At 37.2% G+C, this 17,588-nt stretch overlaps 1 protein-coding gene across 1 annotated transcript in view; it reads left to right on the top strand.

Moving 5' to 3' along the window:
- Positions 1–17,588, top strand: part of AGBL1 (ATP/GTP binding protein like 1) — a 606,328-nt gene that overhangs the window by 449,259 nt on the left and 139,481 nt on the right. Inside the window, 1 exon segment of the mRNA XM_026448330.1 lies at positions 12,632–12,761. Within this exon segment, the coding sequence (XP_026304115.1) occupies positions 12,632–12,761 (130 nt within the window).

The following is a 17,588-nucleotide window of genomic DNA, read 5'->3' on the forward strand; positions in this document are numbered from 1 at the left end:
ATGTCAAATTGGAGGAGAAACACTATGAGAGACAGGAGAGGAGAAAAACAGTGAGGAGGCAATAGCTGCAATTTATATGGGAGATAATAAATCGTAGGCATTTTTTCTCCTTATGAATTTGGGTTTCAAAAGATAAAACCTTTTAACCTACCTCCCCTCTCTTTCTCTTCACCTTATGTATGCCACTGTCACTTTTGTCTTTTCTTTTGCATGCCTTTACCTAGAATTAGCGTTTTCAAAGGAGAAAGTCACCTTGGATAGAGATCATGTGTTCTAATTTTCTGCTTTAAAAACAACAACAACAACAACAACAAAACAAACAAAACAACATCTCTGAGCCAACCAAAACTAAGAAATTTGCTTAGGATTACATCGTAGCAAGTGTCAAAACCAAGGCTAAAGCTCTATGTTTTTTTTTTTTTTTTTTTTTTTTTTTTTTTCCTGATTTCTTCTTCAGCACTGAGTGCTATCCATTTTCTCCTACCAGAAATCAAGGAAAAGGAACTCCAGAATTCCAAGATGACTCTTGCCATTCCTTTACCTAGGATGGTATTGGCAGTCAGCATTGCTTTCAGGGAATGGGATAAATGTTTCCTAGCTACTTAAAGACACAATCAGCAGAAATTATTTTTCTGTATCCGTGTTCCTTGTCCTAAGAGACGAATGAGGATTTTATTATACACCCAGAGTTAGACACATTGACATCCTCTGAAGAAAGGATAAGAATCACCTTCTTTTCTACATCTACTAGTTAGCTGGAAGGAGAAGAGTTGTTGCTCTCTAGAGACACAGTTGGACTTGATCCACTCACCAGGGAGATTCCTTTCTGGTCTGTAAAGAAAATTTATCTGAATATGAGGAAGGCTCTTAGGCATAGAAAAAAAGAACAAGTAAAACCTGATGCATTCTTTCCAACTAGGAAAATAAATATGGGGTCTTATGGTTCACCACAGGACTCTAATTTCTGAGCTTCTTTGAGAAAACTCAGCTCTAAATTTCTTTATCAACTTTTTTGCATTAGGGATAGGAGACTAGAAGTTCCATTGCAACTTTATACAAAACAATGTCTATTTTTCTTAACGTTAATGATTTTGAACATTACATGATATTTTTCTATTAAAGGTTTCTCTCCAACAAGGAACATACAATGACTTTTAATCCAAAGCAGACTGCAGCAGCCTAGGGGAAGCCCCGGCTGAGATGGAGATGATCAGGAACTATCAATATTTCATAATTAAATCTGTTGAATTCACAGTAAAAAATAAAGCTGCAGTTTTAATTTAGAGATTGACTGTCCAGAGAAAGAATATTCTGACAGCAGTAGAATGGGGAGCTGACTTTCATTTATTCCTCAGATAAAGGTGAATTCATTGTCTGTCACCTTCTGACCACTGTGATGGGTTGGTGCTGAGAAACTGACAGAACAAGAGAGACATGATATGTGCTTGGAGCTGGCACTTGATGATAATCCCCAGAATGTAAATTCCTGGAAGGACTTATTCACTGCTGGAATCCTCAGAATAAGAATAGTATCTGACACATAGTCGGTGCTCTAGTTGAACAACAAATGTATGGTGAATTAGTGAATAAAATGTTTTTTATATGACATTTTTGTCTTTTGAATATAATTTAGTACCTGATACAAACTTGTCAAATGGGAAGAGGAATATTAATTTTACATAGAAGAAAACCACAAAGATGTCAAAAGATTTCTAAGGCTTATGGTCAGGTGACAGCATTGGCCTCACAGCCCATCCATTTTTAAAATATTAAGCAGTGAAATCCTTTCTTCAAACAAAATTGGACTCCAAAGTTCAACAGGCAAATCAGACAGAAGCTGAGACACATTGGTTCATACAGGTGTGGGAAGCAGACACCTTTCATTTCCGTGGGCTTCTTCCCCATCCCTTTTCATCCATTGCAAACACTGGATAAATCATGCTAATGAGATGGTTAAGACATTTTTGCATCATATAAGTAACTGTCTTCTCTGTTACATAGTTTACTATTTATTCAGAGGCTACTCTAGCTGTGTGACCTTCGGCAGGTTATTTAACATCTCTAAATCTCAACTTTCTCATCTGCAAAATGGAAATTATAATTACAAATGCCTCTAGGGTGGTTGTGAAGATCAATGAGGAGAATACATATAAGCAGTTAATAAAAGGCATGGTTCAAAATAAGTGCTTAATGAATGTGAATTATAATGGTGGTGATGATGATGATGATTGAGATAATGGTGATTGGGAGGAAGAACAGTTTTTGATACTCACCTGGTTTAAAACAAAAGGATGAAGTAGGGCTTGTTTATTTTTCCCATGTGATAGGAGCTTTCAATATTAAATGAAATATATAATTATCCATTTCATTTTACATCGGCAGACATAACAACCAAGATATAAATAAATGTAGAGAATAATGTGTTCTTGCTTTTGTGGTGTCAGAAAGCATTTATTTTGCTTTTTAGGTTTAACAAAAAGGTTTTGAGCACAGTTTAGGGCATTAAAATATACAATTAAATGCCATTTTAATTCATGTGAATATATGTTTATGAAATAATATCTGTGTTCCAGTTACTCTTTCAGGCTCTGGGAACACAGAGGTGCACAAAACACTATCTTGTCTTCAAAGTGCTGAATGTCTATTGGAAGAAACCATTATAGTAAGGTAAAATCAAGTCTGTAGCAGAGGTGTCCTCAAATTACTTTTGCAAAAATTGAAAATGTCCGTATCTTTCTGCTCATTTTGTTTATCTGGGTTTTTCTAATATATTTTTAAGGACAAGGCTTATGGGGATGATATTTCCTAGGTTTCTGAATATTGATAATAATTTGTCTATATCTCTATATTTGAAAAATCAGTTTTTCTGGACTTCAAATCATTGTCTTACATTTTCTTTCTTTAAATATTTTATTTAATTATTTGAATATCCCTGTTCAATTTTCTTTTGAAGCATTGCCCTCAAAAAGGGGTAATCTAATTTTTCCTTGGTAAGTCCTATCCTGTTATTACGTAGATTTCCAATGAGTTTCTTTTCTTTAAAATCCAGTAATATCACCTGATTATCTCTTGGTGTTGGTTGAAGTCTTAGTATTTCTTTTGATCCTTGCCTTTGTTTTTCTTTTTCAAAAACTACTATGTTAGATGTTCTTTGCCTATCTTCAATATTTGTCACGTTGCCTTTAGTCCTTGTTATCTTTTTCTGCCCTTCTATAGAATTAAAACAAAATTTTTAATTTTATGTTTTTCTCTAAAGGCATTATTTGTCTTATTTATTCATGTTTGTGTTCTTTCTACACTAGGTTTTATTTACAAAACGATATTTCGTTTTTTTAACCATTTATTATTACCTGATTTTTTTAGTTTTTCTAATTCTTTTTTTTATAAATTATAGATTTTTTCCTTTTTTCAAGTTATAACTTTTAAAACTCTTTTAAGTATTTATTTTGAAATAATTTATATCTGTCAAATGTTATAATAATAGTATAAAAATATTCCTGTATATCTTTCACCCAGCTTACCTAAATGCTAACATTTTACATATCTGTAAGATAATGATCAAAACCAGGAAATTAACATTAATACACTAGTATTAATTACATACATTATTCAGATTTAACCAATCATTTCAATAATGCTGTTTTTTCAGGATCATATATTGCATTTAGTAGTTGTGTCTTCTCAATCTCCTCTAATCTAAAATTGTTCCTCAGGTTTTTTTTTTCTGTTTATCTTGACTTTTTTGAAGAGTACTGGTGAGTTATAGGATATCCCTTGAATTGGGTTTGTCTCATGTTTCCTCATTATTAAATAGCGACTTTGTATTTCTGGCAAGGTTGTCACACAGGTGATGTTGTACCCTTCTCAGTTGTATCATATCAGAGGTGTGTGATGTTGATATGCCTCACAAATGGTGGTATTAACTTTGATCATTTGAATAAAGTGGTATCTTCCAGACTTCTCCATCATAAAGTTACTATTATTCCTTTGGGAATAGTAAGTGTCTTGTGGGGAGACACTCTTAGTCTATGTAAATCTTCTGTTGCTCATTACACTTTTACCCACTAACTTTAGCTACATTGCTGATTGTTGCTTGTATCAATTATAACTGTGATGTTCATCAAATGATAAGTTTTTAAAATTTTTCTCTAAATTTATAAATCTACTTGTCTATGTACTAATTGGAATTCTACTAAAATTAAGAGCTGTTTTTTCTTCCCTACTTATTTATTTATATCACTATGAATTTATGAATATCTAATTTATTCTATGGGTTATAACATAGTATTATTGTTTGTGGTCAAATCTTACTGTATTTTGCCATTGTGGTTCCCTTAGAATTGATCTCTGTGTCATTTCAACATGTCCCCATTATTTAAAAATACTTCCTTACTTTTTGGCACCATTACATATTCTGTTCTAGATGGATATTCTTTTCTTCTCCCCCACCTCTGAAACCGGGCATTTCTTCAAGCAGCCCTGATTTCTTTTATTGACTGATGGTATTTAGAAACTGATATCTCGGAACTAGATATGTTTCTTGCTAATAGGGCGTTAGTATTTCTTGGTTCTTCTAGTAGACAGAGCTAGGAAATACATGTTTGAATACACACACACATCTATTTCTTTATCCATCTATCTGTAAATATAAAATCATGAGTTCATGCTGATACCTCTGATTTCAATACGACATCACAGTGTTAATTCCTTATTTGTAATTCCTTTCTATAACTATGAGAAACCTGGTTGTTGTTATTCACAATTGATTTACTTATTTATTCAATCCTAGAATACACATAAAGTAGTTTTAGAATTGCTAGCTCACAATTGTATACTGCTATGAAAAACAAATTTGTGTATCATTCTTTTTGTCCTTAGCTTTATCATTTAAAGCCAAAATTTTATTTTCTAAAGTTACTCAGTTCAGTTCTTTTCTTCTTACTTCCTTTAGTGTTAGTCATTTGTGACAGAGTTTATTTATAAATGTTTGTAACCCATTTGGGTTTTCTCCATAGCTCCTGTGTTTGATTATATTTATGTATTGATTGATATGAGTATGTGAAATGTTAACTTGGTTCTAAAAGTTGAAATTAGACAAAAAGGTATGCTCAGGGAAATGTCACTTGCCCCTCAATCTTCTTACCCCATTCCCAGTTACCTATTCTCTATGTATTACACCCCATGTCCACCAGCCTTCATTAGGCAATCAGTCTTATTAGTTTCTGATTTATCTTTCTTGTATTTTTGCACAAAGGAATAAATGCATGTATATTGTTCATCTCCTTCATTGTTAGTTATGCTATGTTATCCCTTAACTGTATATTTTTATTTTTAAAAAGTTGTATTTCATTCAACTTTATCATTTAACTCCATATCCTAAAATTTACCACTCCATATCATCTCATTGGGATTTTCCTCTTTTTTTACATAGCTGCATAATACCTCATTTTGTGACTGCACCAAATTATTCAACTACTCTCCTATATGGAAATTTACTTTTGTATGCTAATATTGTATACTGCTACTTCACTGAATTCCTTTACTGTTTGAGTTAATAGTTGGTTTTCTAGGTATGCTGTAATGTTACATGCAAATACACATGGTTTCACATCTTCTTTACTGATTTGCATTCTTCTGAATGATGCCTCTTGTCTAGGTTCATTGGGTAATACTTCTAATCATACATTGAAGAGTTGTGGAGAGAGTGATCCTCATTACCTTGTGCCTGCTCTTAGTGGAAATTCCTCTGGAGTTTCTCCATTAAATAAAATTCTTCCTTTAAGACTTAGAATTCCTGGCTTTAGGAATGTACGCGTGTGTGCATGTGTGTGTGTATACAGACATACACACACAGTATCTGTCAATTCTTATTTTCTTGATTGTCTTTATCAGGAGTGGGTATGGAATTTTTCAAAGGTTTCTATTTGCTTTAATTATTATAAAAGTAATAATTAGTTCCCAGCTTGACTTTTCCCTTTGGCTTAGTGATCATGGGGTCCCGAGATGTATTTTTCTTTCACAGTCTGATGACATAGCTTTAGAAACTTTCACTAGCTGGGCGAGGTGGTGGGCGCCTGTAGTCCCAGCTACTCGGGAGGCTGAGGCAGGAGAATGGGGTAAACCCAGGAGTCGGAGCTTGCAGTGAGCTGAGATCCGGCCACTGCACTCCAGCCTGGGCGACAGAGCTAGACTCCGTCTCAAAAAAAAAAAAAAAAAAAAAAAAAGAAACTTTCAACTTAGAGGGCTGTTTCAAAGGGAGTAATATTTATTTTCATTGAGTCAGTTGTATGTGGGAAAAAGTGCTGTGTAGAAATGTGAATTAACTGGCCCGTCGCGGTGGCTGATGCCTGTAATCCCAGCACTTTGGGAGGCCGAGGTGCGCGGATCACCTGAGGTCTGGAGTTTGAGACTGGCCTGACCAACATGGCAAAACCCCATCTCTACTAAAAATACAAAAAATTAGCCGGGCGTGGCGGCACATGCCTATAAGCCCAGCTACTCTGGGTGCTAAGGCAGGAGAATCACTTGAACCCAGGAGGCGGAGGTTGCAGTGAGCCGGGATGGTGTTCCAGCCTGGGCAACAAGAGTGAAATTCCATCTTGAAAAAATAAATAAATAAATAAAATAAAACTAAAAGAAATGTGAATTAACTGATCACATGCTCTTGATTGATGCAAGTGATGCCCTAGGGCTCTCTCTATATTTGCAGCTAATCTGGCTCATCACTTAATCTGGTCTGAGCTGATTTCAGCTGAAGTTGTCCTGGTCTTGTGATCTTTCGAATGATATCATGAAATCAGACTTGTGAAAATAACTTAGAAATAAAAACCACATTTTAATCTTCTCTATTGGTGTTCAAATTAAAATATGTAAGAGACTAACACAACGGTGGGAAAAATGGGGTGGACAAGTATGTAAGTAGGGGTGTCTTCAAGCTTTTGGAGCTGGCTCTGCTCCAGATGAGATGCTAAAAATCCTAAATATGTGTTCTAGTTCCTGGAAGCATGGTGGCAATAAATCCCTTTATAAAGTAATAATTCCTTTGTAAATGTTAATTTTCTTTTTTTCTTTCTTTCCTTAAAGTCTGGTAGAAAGCACTGCTTCTTTCACTTAATGTGCATACACACTCCGTTAGGATTTTGTTAAAATGCAGACTCAGGGTTGGGACTAGAGTTTCTATATATCTAACAGGCTGCCAGGTAATGTTGTTGCTCCTCCTTTGTGACTACCCTTGGAGGAACAAGGACATAAAGAACAACTATTTTATATTTAGACCTACCAAAGTTCAAATGTTAACTATGGGTAATTTCTTTCACAAAGATTACATTTGAACTCAGGTCAGTTCTTCTGGCCTATTTTTAAAGATTTTGGCTTTCCCATTTCTGGGCTCTGGGGTGATCATACCTCTGGTAACCCATTCCTGGGTTCCTGGAGGTGTGTAGGAACACCTGTGTTAGATCTCTTATCTTCCCTTGCTCTCTGGATTATTGACTCTCCTGAGCATTTTGCATGACAAAAAATATCCTGAACGTAATAATATGTCGCTGACAACTCTGGTTGTTTTGTAGCTTTGAAATGAAGTTGTCTTTTGTTTTTTTCCTCTTTTTTCCTTTTCTCCATCCAAACCATGTTTATTTGGAAAACCCTAGGTGCAGTGTCTGACCGATGGTTCCCATGCTGTTCATCGTGTTCTTGAAGCTTTAATGTATCTCTTTGCCTTCATAGATATTCTCCTCCTGCACCCTTGCTGCCTTCTGCACCTAGGATGTAGAGTGAATGGTGAAGCTGCTGCCTAAATCTCAAACATGCTGCCTCTCTTTAGGCTCCAGAGCTTGCTGTGCTGCAGGCACTAATATTATTGAGCCTGGCATCATTTATTCAGTCTGATGGACTCTGTCCCTCTACTTTTTAGTCATGGATGGGTGGGAGATTTTTTAATCCTCTTGTATTCTGACGGCAGCTCTATAGATTCATTTTTAGAAAGTGACTCACTTTTACTCTTTCTCTGCTTGTGGTCCTTTCTTGGCTTTAGGAGTCCTGGTAGTTCAGGATCTAGTTGTTAAAGCCCTTGGTTATATTACTTGTTTCCCAACCTCTGGATGATCCCTGTTCTCAGCAGATAAACGAGATCCATAATTAATGTTAAAAGAATTATTTTTAGTGACATCATTGTCCTTGAAACTGTCCAGCCTTTAAAGTTCCCTTTTACTCAGAATATCGTGCAGCTAGTGGCTTCTATTCAGTGACCTTTTAGTTAGGACTAGTGCTGCTGATTGACTCTTCGATAACTTCAGTTGAGATGCTTTTGTTTCGTCATAAAATGACCATATTTTCTGGAGATCAGAAGCTTTCTTCTCTTTTCTTAAGGAAAAAGATATGCCCCACAAAAACCTCAGTTTTAAGGATTAGGAATTTTCCAGACATTGGCTGCAAATGCCTGAAAAGAACAGGAAGATAATGCGTGTGGGAAAGAATCTAGGTAAACATAGGTGATAAGGATGCCTGAGCCTCAGTGGAGTGTGAAAGTCCCGCCTAAAAACATTCAGTCAGTGCAAAATAATTCAGCCTAGTTTTGGTCAAGTATTCGAGCTCTGCACCACCTTCTAAAATTAAGGATCTAGGCAAGGTTATCATATCTCTGGTGTGCATTTGTTGAGAGAGTCACTGGGATGCAAGCATTTCAAAGCTAAAAATGCAACATTCCTAGACAAACTGGATATCTGAACATCCTAGATCTGGCATATTTAGTGCATATAAACTTCATCTTAAACTAGCTATTTAAACTAAAGCTTTTTAAAATAATGAGGACAAGTCAGATCAAATGTCTTTATTTGTGAAAAACAAAATGAAGTGGATAATTTTTCCCGGTAACTTTACAGTTTTTAGTGGAGGGAAAAATAACATCATGCTTTGATATTTGCAGATTATTGGTTCCAGGACACCTTCCGCACACCCACTACCATGGATACCAAAATTCGTGGATGTTCAAGTCTCTTATATAAAATGGCTGAGTACAGTTGCCCCTCCATATTCATGGATACAGAGGGCCAACTGTAGCAATAATCACCATTTTATGATTCTTATAAAGAAAGCAGAACTTCAAACTATTTGAGAGAGGACCCCTTTTCAGAAATTATAGACACTGAATTTATTGCCAGTCAGTCATAGCTGTCCATCTGCTAATTCTCCCTCCATAGAAGGAGCAGCTGTCATTTCAGAAATGCTACAGTAGATAAGAAGATGGAGTGCATTTTATCTTCAAATGCTTAAAACAAATCCCTGGGAAGAGCAGCAACAGTTCCTCTGACTACACGAATCTCTGATATTATTAACACAAAATGCCAAATGGATTCAGAGATTGGAAGCAAATGGATTCACTTTAAAAGGAAAAGCACTCGAGGTGTTGTACATATTATAATAACCTGCAATTGCATAGATATAGGGACTGACAAAACCCTAGGCACACACAGAGATACTCTCCAAATCATAACCACCATAGAGTCCTGAAGACAAATAAAATCACGTGGGTTTCCCAAATCCACACAATCTATCTACACAAATGCAATGATTCATTGCCTCTACTTCTCCAAAACAGACAACAAACAAACCAAATTTTCCCCCAAATAAGAGCTTTCTTCTGTATGTCTTACATTGGCCCAATTTCTCTCCAAATCTCTATATTTAGATAATCTTAGATGTGGTCCTCCTTTGTGCGCTGTTTAACAGTCCAAATTTCAATCAGCAATTTCTACTGATTATTTCTTTTCAGTTTTTCTTAAATTCTTTTCTGTTCAGCCTACTGCCCCTACCCTTAGATGTGTCCAAGTAAACTGTTACTTAAAACTGATCACAGCGTCTTGCCTGGAGTTCCTAGTCAAGACACTTTTCCCTTCCATTCACCCTGCATATAGCTATCTGATTATTCTTTATAAGAAAATAAATTAGAATTAGGTAAGGAACCAGTGAATGTAGTCAAAGTTGTGCTATGCATCCTAGAGCATTTTAGATATAGATGAAGATGTAGACGTAGATACAGATGTGGATATAGTCATGGACGCAGACATAGGTAGAGATAGAAGTATATGATATTTCTCTATAGGGATATCTAAAATAGACATTTCATTCGATCCTCAAAATAAAGCTAGGGGGATGTTTGACTTATTTATTTCACACATGAGAATGTTGACTGTCAAAGAGGTCTCAAATCCTATATCTGGTATCAGCTTGGAGTTGGAACTAGGTCTTCTTATTCAAATTTGGGTTTCTGGCTTCAGCACAAAACTTTATTTTTTTGTTCTTGGAAATTGTCACCTAAAATAGTATTTCTGCAAAGTGGTAATACATGAGTCTTCTCCATGTAGATATTGCCCCTGAACTTGGTTTCCATGGAGCATAGGGAAAGAAGGCGTAGAGAGAGTTTATACAGAATTGCTGGCTGCTGGACACACGTAATGCTTGCATTTTCATTTATACAAACAGAAATGCTTTTAAAGGGCCTCAACTAATTTCATCATAGTCAGTGTTACAAAGGAAAAAACAAATCCCCAGTGTTGATGAGAATCCAGGTCAAGGCAAAGAGAAATCACAGAGCAGTCAAAGAGAATCCTGGGGCTCTGGGATGTTGTGCCTGCAAGTACCTTGATTTGAGAAAAGAAATTCATTTAAACACGGCAAGTGTGCTCGGGAGCAAGTCTGGGCTGCCTGTTCCTTTCTGTTGCTATCGGCATTGAAAATCTGCTTCATATTTTACCTTCATCCTTGGTCATCAGGCAGAACTGATAAATCCTATTTCTAGATGTCATTGCTATTAAAAAGAGAAAGGGAGAAAAAAAGCAGGCAAAGAACAAAAAAAGCCAGAGAGGAACATGCACAAGACCTGCCATTTATCAAGTCAAAATATTTTAATGGAGAAATCAGGATAAGTGATTAATCTAAAGATTTTCAGTTTCCAGTAAGTTGTAAGAGGGTCTGACAGGCAGCAGGAAGCTAATATTTAAAGATAATTTCAGGAACATGGAAATGAATAAGCAGTAAAAGGAGAAGACTGAAGACTGAACCTTCTTTTTACCTCCAATGTTTATTGAAAACAGTGTGTTTGAAACAAAACAAAACAGAAATCATATCTGATCCTGCATATGAATGCTGGTAAATTTATTCTTTCCAAATTATTTACCCAATATCAACTCTGACAGAGTTACTATATTAGAGTTTTGATGGTGACCAAGAGACTATCACTGTTCTTGCCCCCAGGAAGCTCCTAGTCTTATCGGGAAGTCAAAAGACATAAAAATAAAAATCCATCCAAAATGGTTTCATAAGGACTCTGATCAAGAGGGCCTCAGGATGTTATTGCAGCAAATAGGAGATAGATGCAATGGCCTGGAAAATCAGGGAAAATTCCCCTGCAGATTGATACCCTAAAGGTTGAAGAGGCAGGAGTGCATGAGGATGGAGGAGTCCCAGCAAAAACCTATGTATGACAAGACAGAATGGACGATGTATTGTGTATTGGTTTCTTAGGGCTGCTGCTGCACACTACCACAAACTGGGTGGCTTAAAACAACAGAAACTCATCTCACATTTCTGGAGGCCATAAGTCAAGTGGGAACTGTTAGTAATTCCACTGAGCTTGGGTGCAGAAGGACAATGGTGGAGGGCTTGGGAGGAGCTGGGGGTGCTGGAGGTTTGGAGATGCTATGCTGATCCTCCCAATCTGTGGCACTTAGCTCATTGACACTATTGAGTAAATAATACATTAGCAGGACTACTGGGAACATGTCCTGTGCAGGGGCTGCCCTTGGTAATCTCTGGTGGTTGTGGGCTTTTAGGATCACTCTACCTGACAACTCAGCATCTCAGTTTCCTCACTGTGAATGGCAGTCAATCCTCTCACTACCAGCTGGGTCACTTTTGTAAAGTAGCTTGGCACCTTTGAAAATGAACATCATCATTCCCCAAATGAGGGAATGTATGATTTTGAGCTCATTCTTGCTCTAACATACCATGATGATATATTTGAAAAAGGCACTCTGATTCTCTTGGTAAATGTCAAGCAGTGCAATAAAAGAGAGAGAATAAGGGTTAGAAGCAAATAAACCTGGGGGGGGGGTGCGGAGGAACCTAGCTCTTTCTTATGACCTAGATCTCCAGCCATTAATTTAATCATATTTAAGCCTCAGTGTCTTCATTGGGGTGCTCTAATGTCTACTTTGCAGAGTTATTGAACCAGCGGGAAATATCATATGTAACACACCCAGTATGATAGATTGAATACAACTTAATTATCTGTAGAACTGAAGAATCCATAGCCTAGAGAAATTTATTAAATTTATTCCCCATGGATGTATATAATAGGGAACTACATTTTCCAACTTTGTCTTAAAACTCTGATAATCCAATAGCAAGTAAAATATGGTTTCTAGTTCATTTGGGGGTTGTGAATAATTATGTTACTTTGGAGCTTAAAGGACAGATCTACAGCTTTCTGGATGTCTGAAATTGATGCCAATTGGGCAGAAATCAGAGAAAAGTTTTGAACTCATTAGTTTAATTGTTTATCTTGTGGAGCTTTATTTTCTCAAGTTATTTTCTTCTGAATGTGTATTTATTTGCTTATTGTTTGTTCCTGTAGCCACAGATGCTCACTGAGTGGAGAAGATTTGAACAGACAATGGCTTTCTCCCAGTGCTCATCTGCAGCCAACCATTTACCATGCAAAAGGCCTTCTCTACCACCTGAGCAGCATTGGCCGAAGTCCCGTGGTGAGTCACTTCCTTCTGCCTCCACCTTCCTGGCTGCTTCCTTCTACCTTCCAGGAAGCAGATTATATTCTGTCAAGGCAATAATAGACAACGACCAAAACCCTATGTATGACAAGATAGAATGGGGGATACATTGTGTATTGGCTGCCTGGCCCACCATACCAAACTGCCACAACTGGGTACCTTTGTGTAATGCAACAGAAACTTATTTCACATTTCTAGAGGCATAAGTCTGGAATCAGGGTGTTGGCAGGATCATGCTCACTCTGATGGCTCTAAGGAAGGCTCCTTCTTTGTCTGTTCCAGCTTCTAGCAATCTTTAGCATTCCTGGGCTTGTGGCAGTATAACTCTAATCTTTGCCTCTGTCTTCACAAGGCCATCTTCCCTCTGTGTCCAAGTTGTCCTCTTCTAATAAGGACATCAGTCATTGTATTAGGGCTTATTCTAATGAAGTATGGCCTCATCATAGTTTTATTATATCTGCAAATACCCTGTTTCCAAACAAGGTCACATTCACAAGTATCAGGGATTAGAGCTTGAATATATCTTTTGAGGGGACCCAATTCACCCCACAACAAAGGCATCCCCCCAGTGTAGTAGTCATTGGTAAAAATTGGGCAAAAATTATATTTCATTCCATATCTTGAGTCTTCATTTTTCTGGTATTTCAGTTATTGCATAAGAAAGAAAATGTATATATCTATTCAATAGTGTTTGGAACAAAATCCTCTAGGTGTTTATGTTCAACTAACATTTACTATATTCCAAATGTTATTCTGGCACTGTCCTGGGGATTTTTATATCTAGGCTGTTTTCCCAAGCCTCTAGTACTATACAATTGATTAAAAAAACACTGTTTGAAATCAGAGGACTTGGCTCAAGATAATAAAGAGAAAATGGCAGCCAAGTAACCATATGAAAATGCTCATTTATTAACTACAAACTGTGAACTTACCTGTCTACAAACATGTAGAGGGACATATGTCCAAATGTAGAGTCCTTACCTAACCTAACAAACTTAAAATAGAGTGAAGAAGCTCACATACTGGCCAAATCAATTAATCATCTCTACCTTTAGCCACTTTTTGAACATCTACTATGTGACAAAAAGGTGGCACATTCAATGAATATTTAATTTTAAAATGGATGAATTATAATGTAGAATCTTATTTAAATCTCAAAGGAGATGAACAAATAAACTGATTTCAATGAGATCACCCAGAGGTGTATGGCAGAGTGGGGATTCAGTTCTGTTATGTTTTTCTACCCTGCAACATAGCCTCTCTTCATTACTTACTGTTGAAAGCATGTGTTGGGGAGTCCCATGACTATCTGCAGGCTCAGTGATGCCCTGGAAGGACTCACAGGGCTCAGAATAGCAGTTATATTCATAGTTACAGTTTATTACCTTCAGAGGACACAGATTAAAATCAGAAAAGGTAAAAGGCATTCATGGCAGAGTCCACAAGAGACAAGGTACAAATTTCCAGGTGTCCTTGCCCGGTAGAGATATATGGACAGTGCTTGACTCTCCAGCAACAATATGGGTTGCTAACCAGGAAATGTCACCTAGCTCTGGTGTCCAGGGTTTTTGTTGGGGGGTCAGTTATGTAGCCATCAAATATCCTACATGGCTGATATCTCATGGTCCTAGAGCCCTAACACAAGTCACATTGTTAGCATCAACCATCTGGCATGGCCCAAGTCCCAAGGTAAAGAAAGATCTGTTATCCAGCAGAATATTCCAAGAGTGTGAAGTGTATTTTCTGAGAGTCATTCAAGGGACAGATCTTATTTCAGAGTGTGCAGGATTTGAACCATCTAGGCTTGCTGAGTCAATCTTTTTTTTGCTTAGAGAGCAAAGTGATTTCTTTTCCTTTAAGAATCCTCATTCTGGAAGTCCTAGCCAGAGAGCAATCAGGCACGAGAAAGAAATAAAGGGCATCCAAATTGGAAAAGAGGAAATCAAATTATTTCTGTTTGCTAATGATATGATCATATACCTAGGAAACCCTAAAGACTCCCTCAAAAGACTTTTACATTGGATAACTGAATTCACTAAAGTCTCAGGTTACAAAATCAATGTACACAAATAAGTAGCGCTGCTATATGCCAGCTGAGAATAAAATCAAGAACTCAGTTTTATTAACAATAGCTACAAAAAATAAAGTACCTAGGAATATATTTAACAAAGGAGGTAAAAGATCACTACAACAAGAACCACAAAACACTGATGAAAGAAATCAGAGATGACACAGACAAATGGAAAAATATCCCATGCTCATGGATAGGAAGAATCAATATTTTGAAAATCATCATATTGTCCAAAGCGATCTACAGATTTAATGCAATTCCTATCAAAATACTAACATCATTTTTCACAGAATTAGAAAAAACAATCCTAAAATTTATATGGAACCAAAAAATAGCTGAAGCAATCCTTAACAAAAAGAACAATCTGGAGGCATCACATGACTGAATTTCAAGTTATATTACCAGTCTATAGTTACCAAATCACCATGGCACTGGTATGAAAGTAGGCACATAGACCAATGGAACAGAATAGAGAACCCAGAAATAAAGCCAATCACTTAAAATAAACTGATCTTCGACCAAGTAGAAAAAAAATGTATTCAATAAATGATGCTGGGAAAATTGAATAGCCACATGTAGAAGAATGAAGTTGGATCCCTATCTCTCACCATAAACAAAAATTAACTCAGATGAATTAAAGACTTAAATCTAAGATCTGAGTCTGTAAAAATTCTCACAGAAAACATAAGAAAAACTCCACTGGATATAGGCATAGGCAAATAATTTATGGCGAAGACTCCAAAAGCAAATACAACAGAAAGAAACATAAATAAATGGGACCTAATTAAACTAAGTACCTTTTGCATGACAGAAGAAATAACAGAGTAAACAGACAACCTACAGAATGGAAAAAAATATTTGCAAACTATACATCTGACAAAAGACTAATATCCAAAATCTACAAGGAACTCAAATCAGCAAAACAAAAAAAGAAATAATGTTATTAAAATGTGGGCAAATGACATGAACAGATATTTCTCAAAAGAAGATATATGAGTGACCAAGAAACATGAAAAAATGGTCAACATCACTAATTATTAGGCATATGTAAATTAAAACTGCAATGAGATGCCACCTTACCCCAGTAAGGATGGCCATTTTTAAAAGGTCAAAAAACAACAGATGTAGGCATGGATGCAGTGAAAAAGGAATGCTTATACACTACCAGTGGGAATGTAAATTAGTACAACCTCTGTGAAAAACAGTATGGTGATTTTTTAAAGAACTAAAAGGAGATTTACCATTTGATCCAGCAATCCCACTACTGGGATTCTGTTCAACGGAATAAAAAAGTTATTATATTAAAAAGATACCTGCACATGTATGTTTATTACAGCATAATTCATAATTGCACAAAGATATGAAATCAACCTAAGTCCCCATCAACTAATGAGTAGATAAAGAAAATATGGCATATGCCGGGTGCGGTGGCTCAAGCCTGTAATCCCAGCACTTTGGGAGGCTGAGGTGGGTGAATCACAAGGTCAGGAGATTGAGACCATCCCAGCAAACAAAGTGAAACCCTGTCTCTACTAAAAATACAAAAAATTAGCTGGGCGTGGTGGCGGGTGCCTTTAGTCCCATCTACTCTGGAGGCTGAGGCAGGAGAATGGTGTGAACCTGGGAGGCAGGGCTTTCTGTGAGCCGAGATCATACCACTGCACTCCAGCCTGGGTGACAGAGCGAGACTTGGTCTCAAAAAAAAAGAAAAAAAAAAAAAAAAGAAAATGTGACACATATAAATATGCACATACACATATGTGTGTGTCTGTGTATAAATATATATATATATATAAAATATACACACAACATATATACATATACCATGGAATAGTACTCAACTGTAAAAAAGAATGAATTAATATCTTTTACAGCAACTTGAATGGAACTGGAGGCCATTATCCTACGTGAAGTAACCCAGGAATGAAATACCACAGGTTCTCATTAAGTGGGATAAGCTATGGGGATGCAAAGACATACAGTCTGGTGTCATGGACACTGGAGAAACAGAAGGGGGTTGGTGGGAGAGGAGTGAAATGAAAAATTGCCTTTTGGGTACAGTGTACACTATTCAGGCGATAGGTACACTTAAAGGGGACTTCACCACTATAGAATACATCCATGTAACCAAAAACTACTAAACCTATTGAAATTACAAAGTTGCGGGGGGTGCGAGCAAGATGGCTGAATAGGAACAGCTCCAGCCTCTAGCTCCCAGCATGAGCGACACAGAAGACGGGTGATTTCTGCATTTTCAACTGAGGTACCAGGTTCATCTCACTGGGGAGTGCCAATCAGTGCTGGTCAGCTGGTGCACCCCGACCAGAGAGAGCTGAAGCAGGACGAGGCATCACCTCACCTGGGAAGTGCAAGGGGGAAGGGAATCCCTTTAGAAACTGAGACACACGACACCTGGAAAATCAGATAACTGCCACCCTAATAATGCACTTTACCAAGGGTCTTAGCAAATGGCACACGAGGAGATTATATCCCACATATGGCTGGGAGGGTCCCACGTCCACAGAGCCTCCCTGATTGCTAGCACAACACTCTGAGATCTAACTGCAAGGCACCAGTGAGGCTGGGGGAGGGGCGCCTGCCATTGCTGAGACTTAAGTAGGTAAACAAAGCCTCCAAGAAGCTCGAACTGGGTGGAGCCCACCACAGCTCGAGGAGGCCTGCCTGTCTCTGTAGACTCCACCTCTTGGGACAGGGCATAGCAAAAAAAAAAA

This window comes from Piliocolobus tephrosceles, chromosome 6 (assembly GCF_002776525.5).
Source record: "Piliocolobus tephrosceles isolate RC106 chromosome 6, ASM277652v3, whole genome shotgun sequence".
NCBI lineage: Eukaryota > Metazoa > Chordata > Mammalia > Primates > Cercopithecidae > Piliocolobus > Piliocolobus tephrosceles.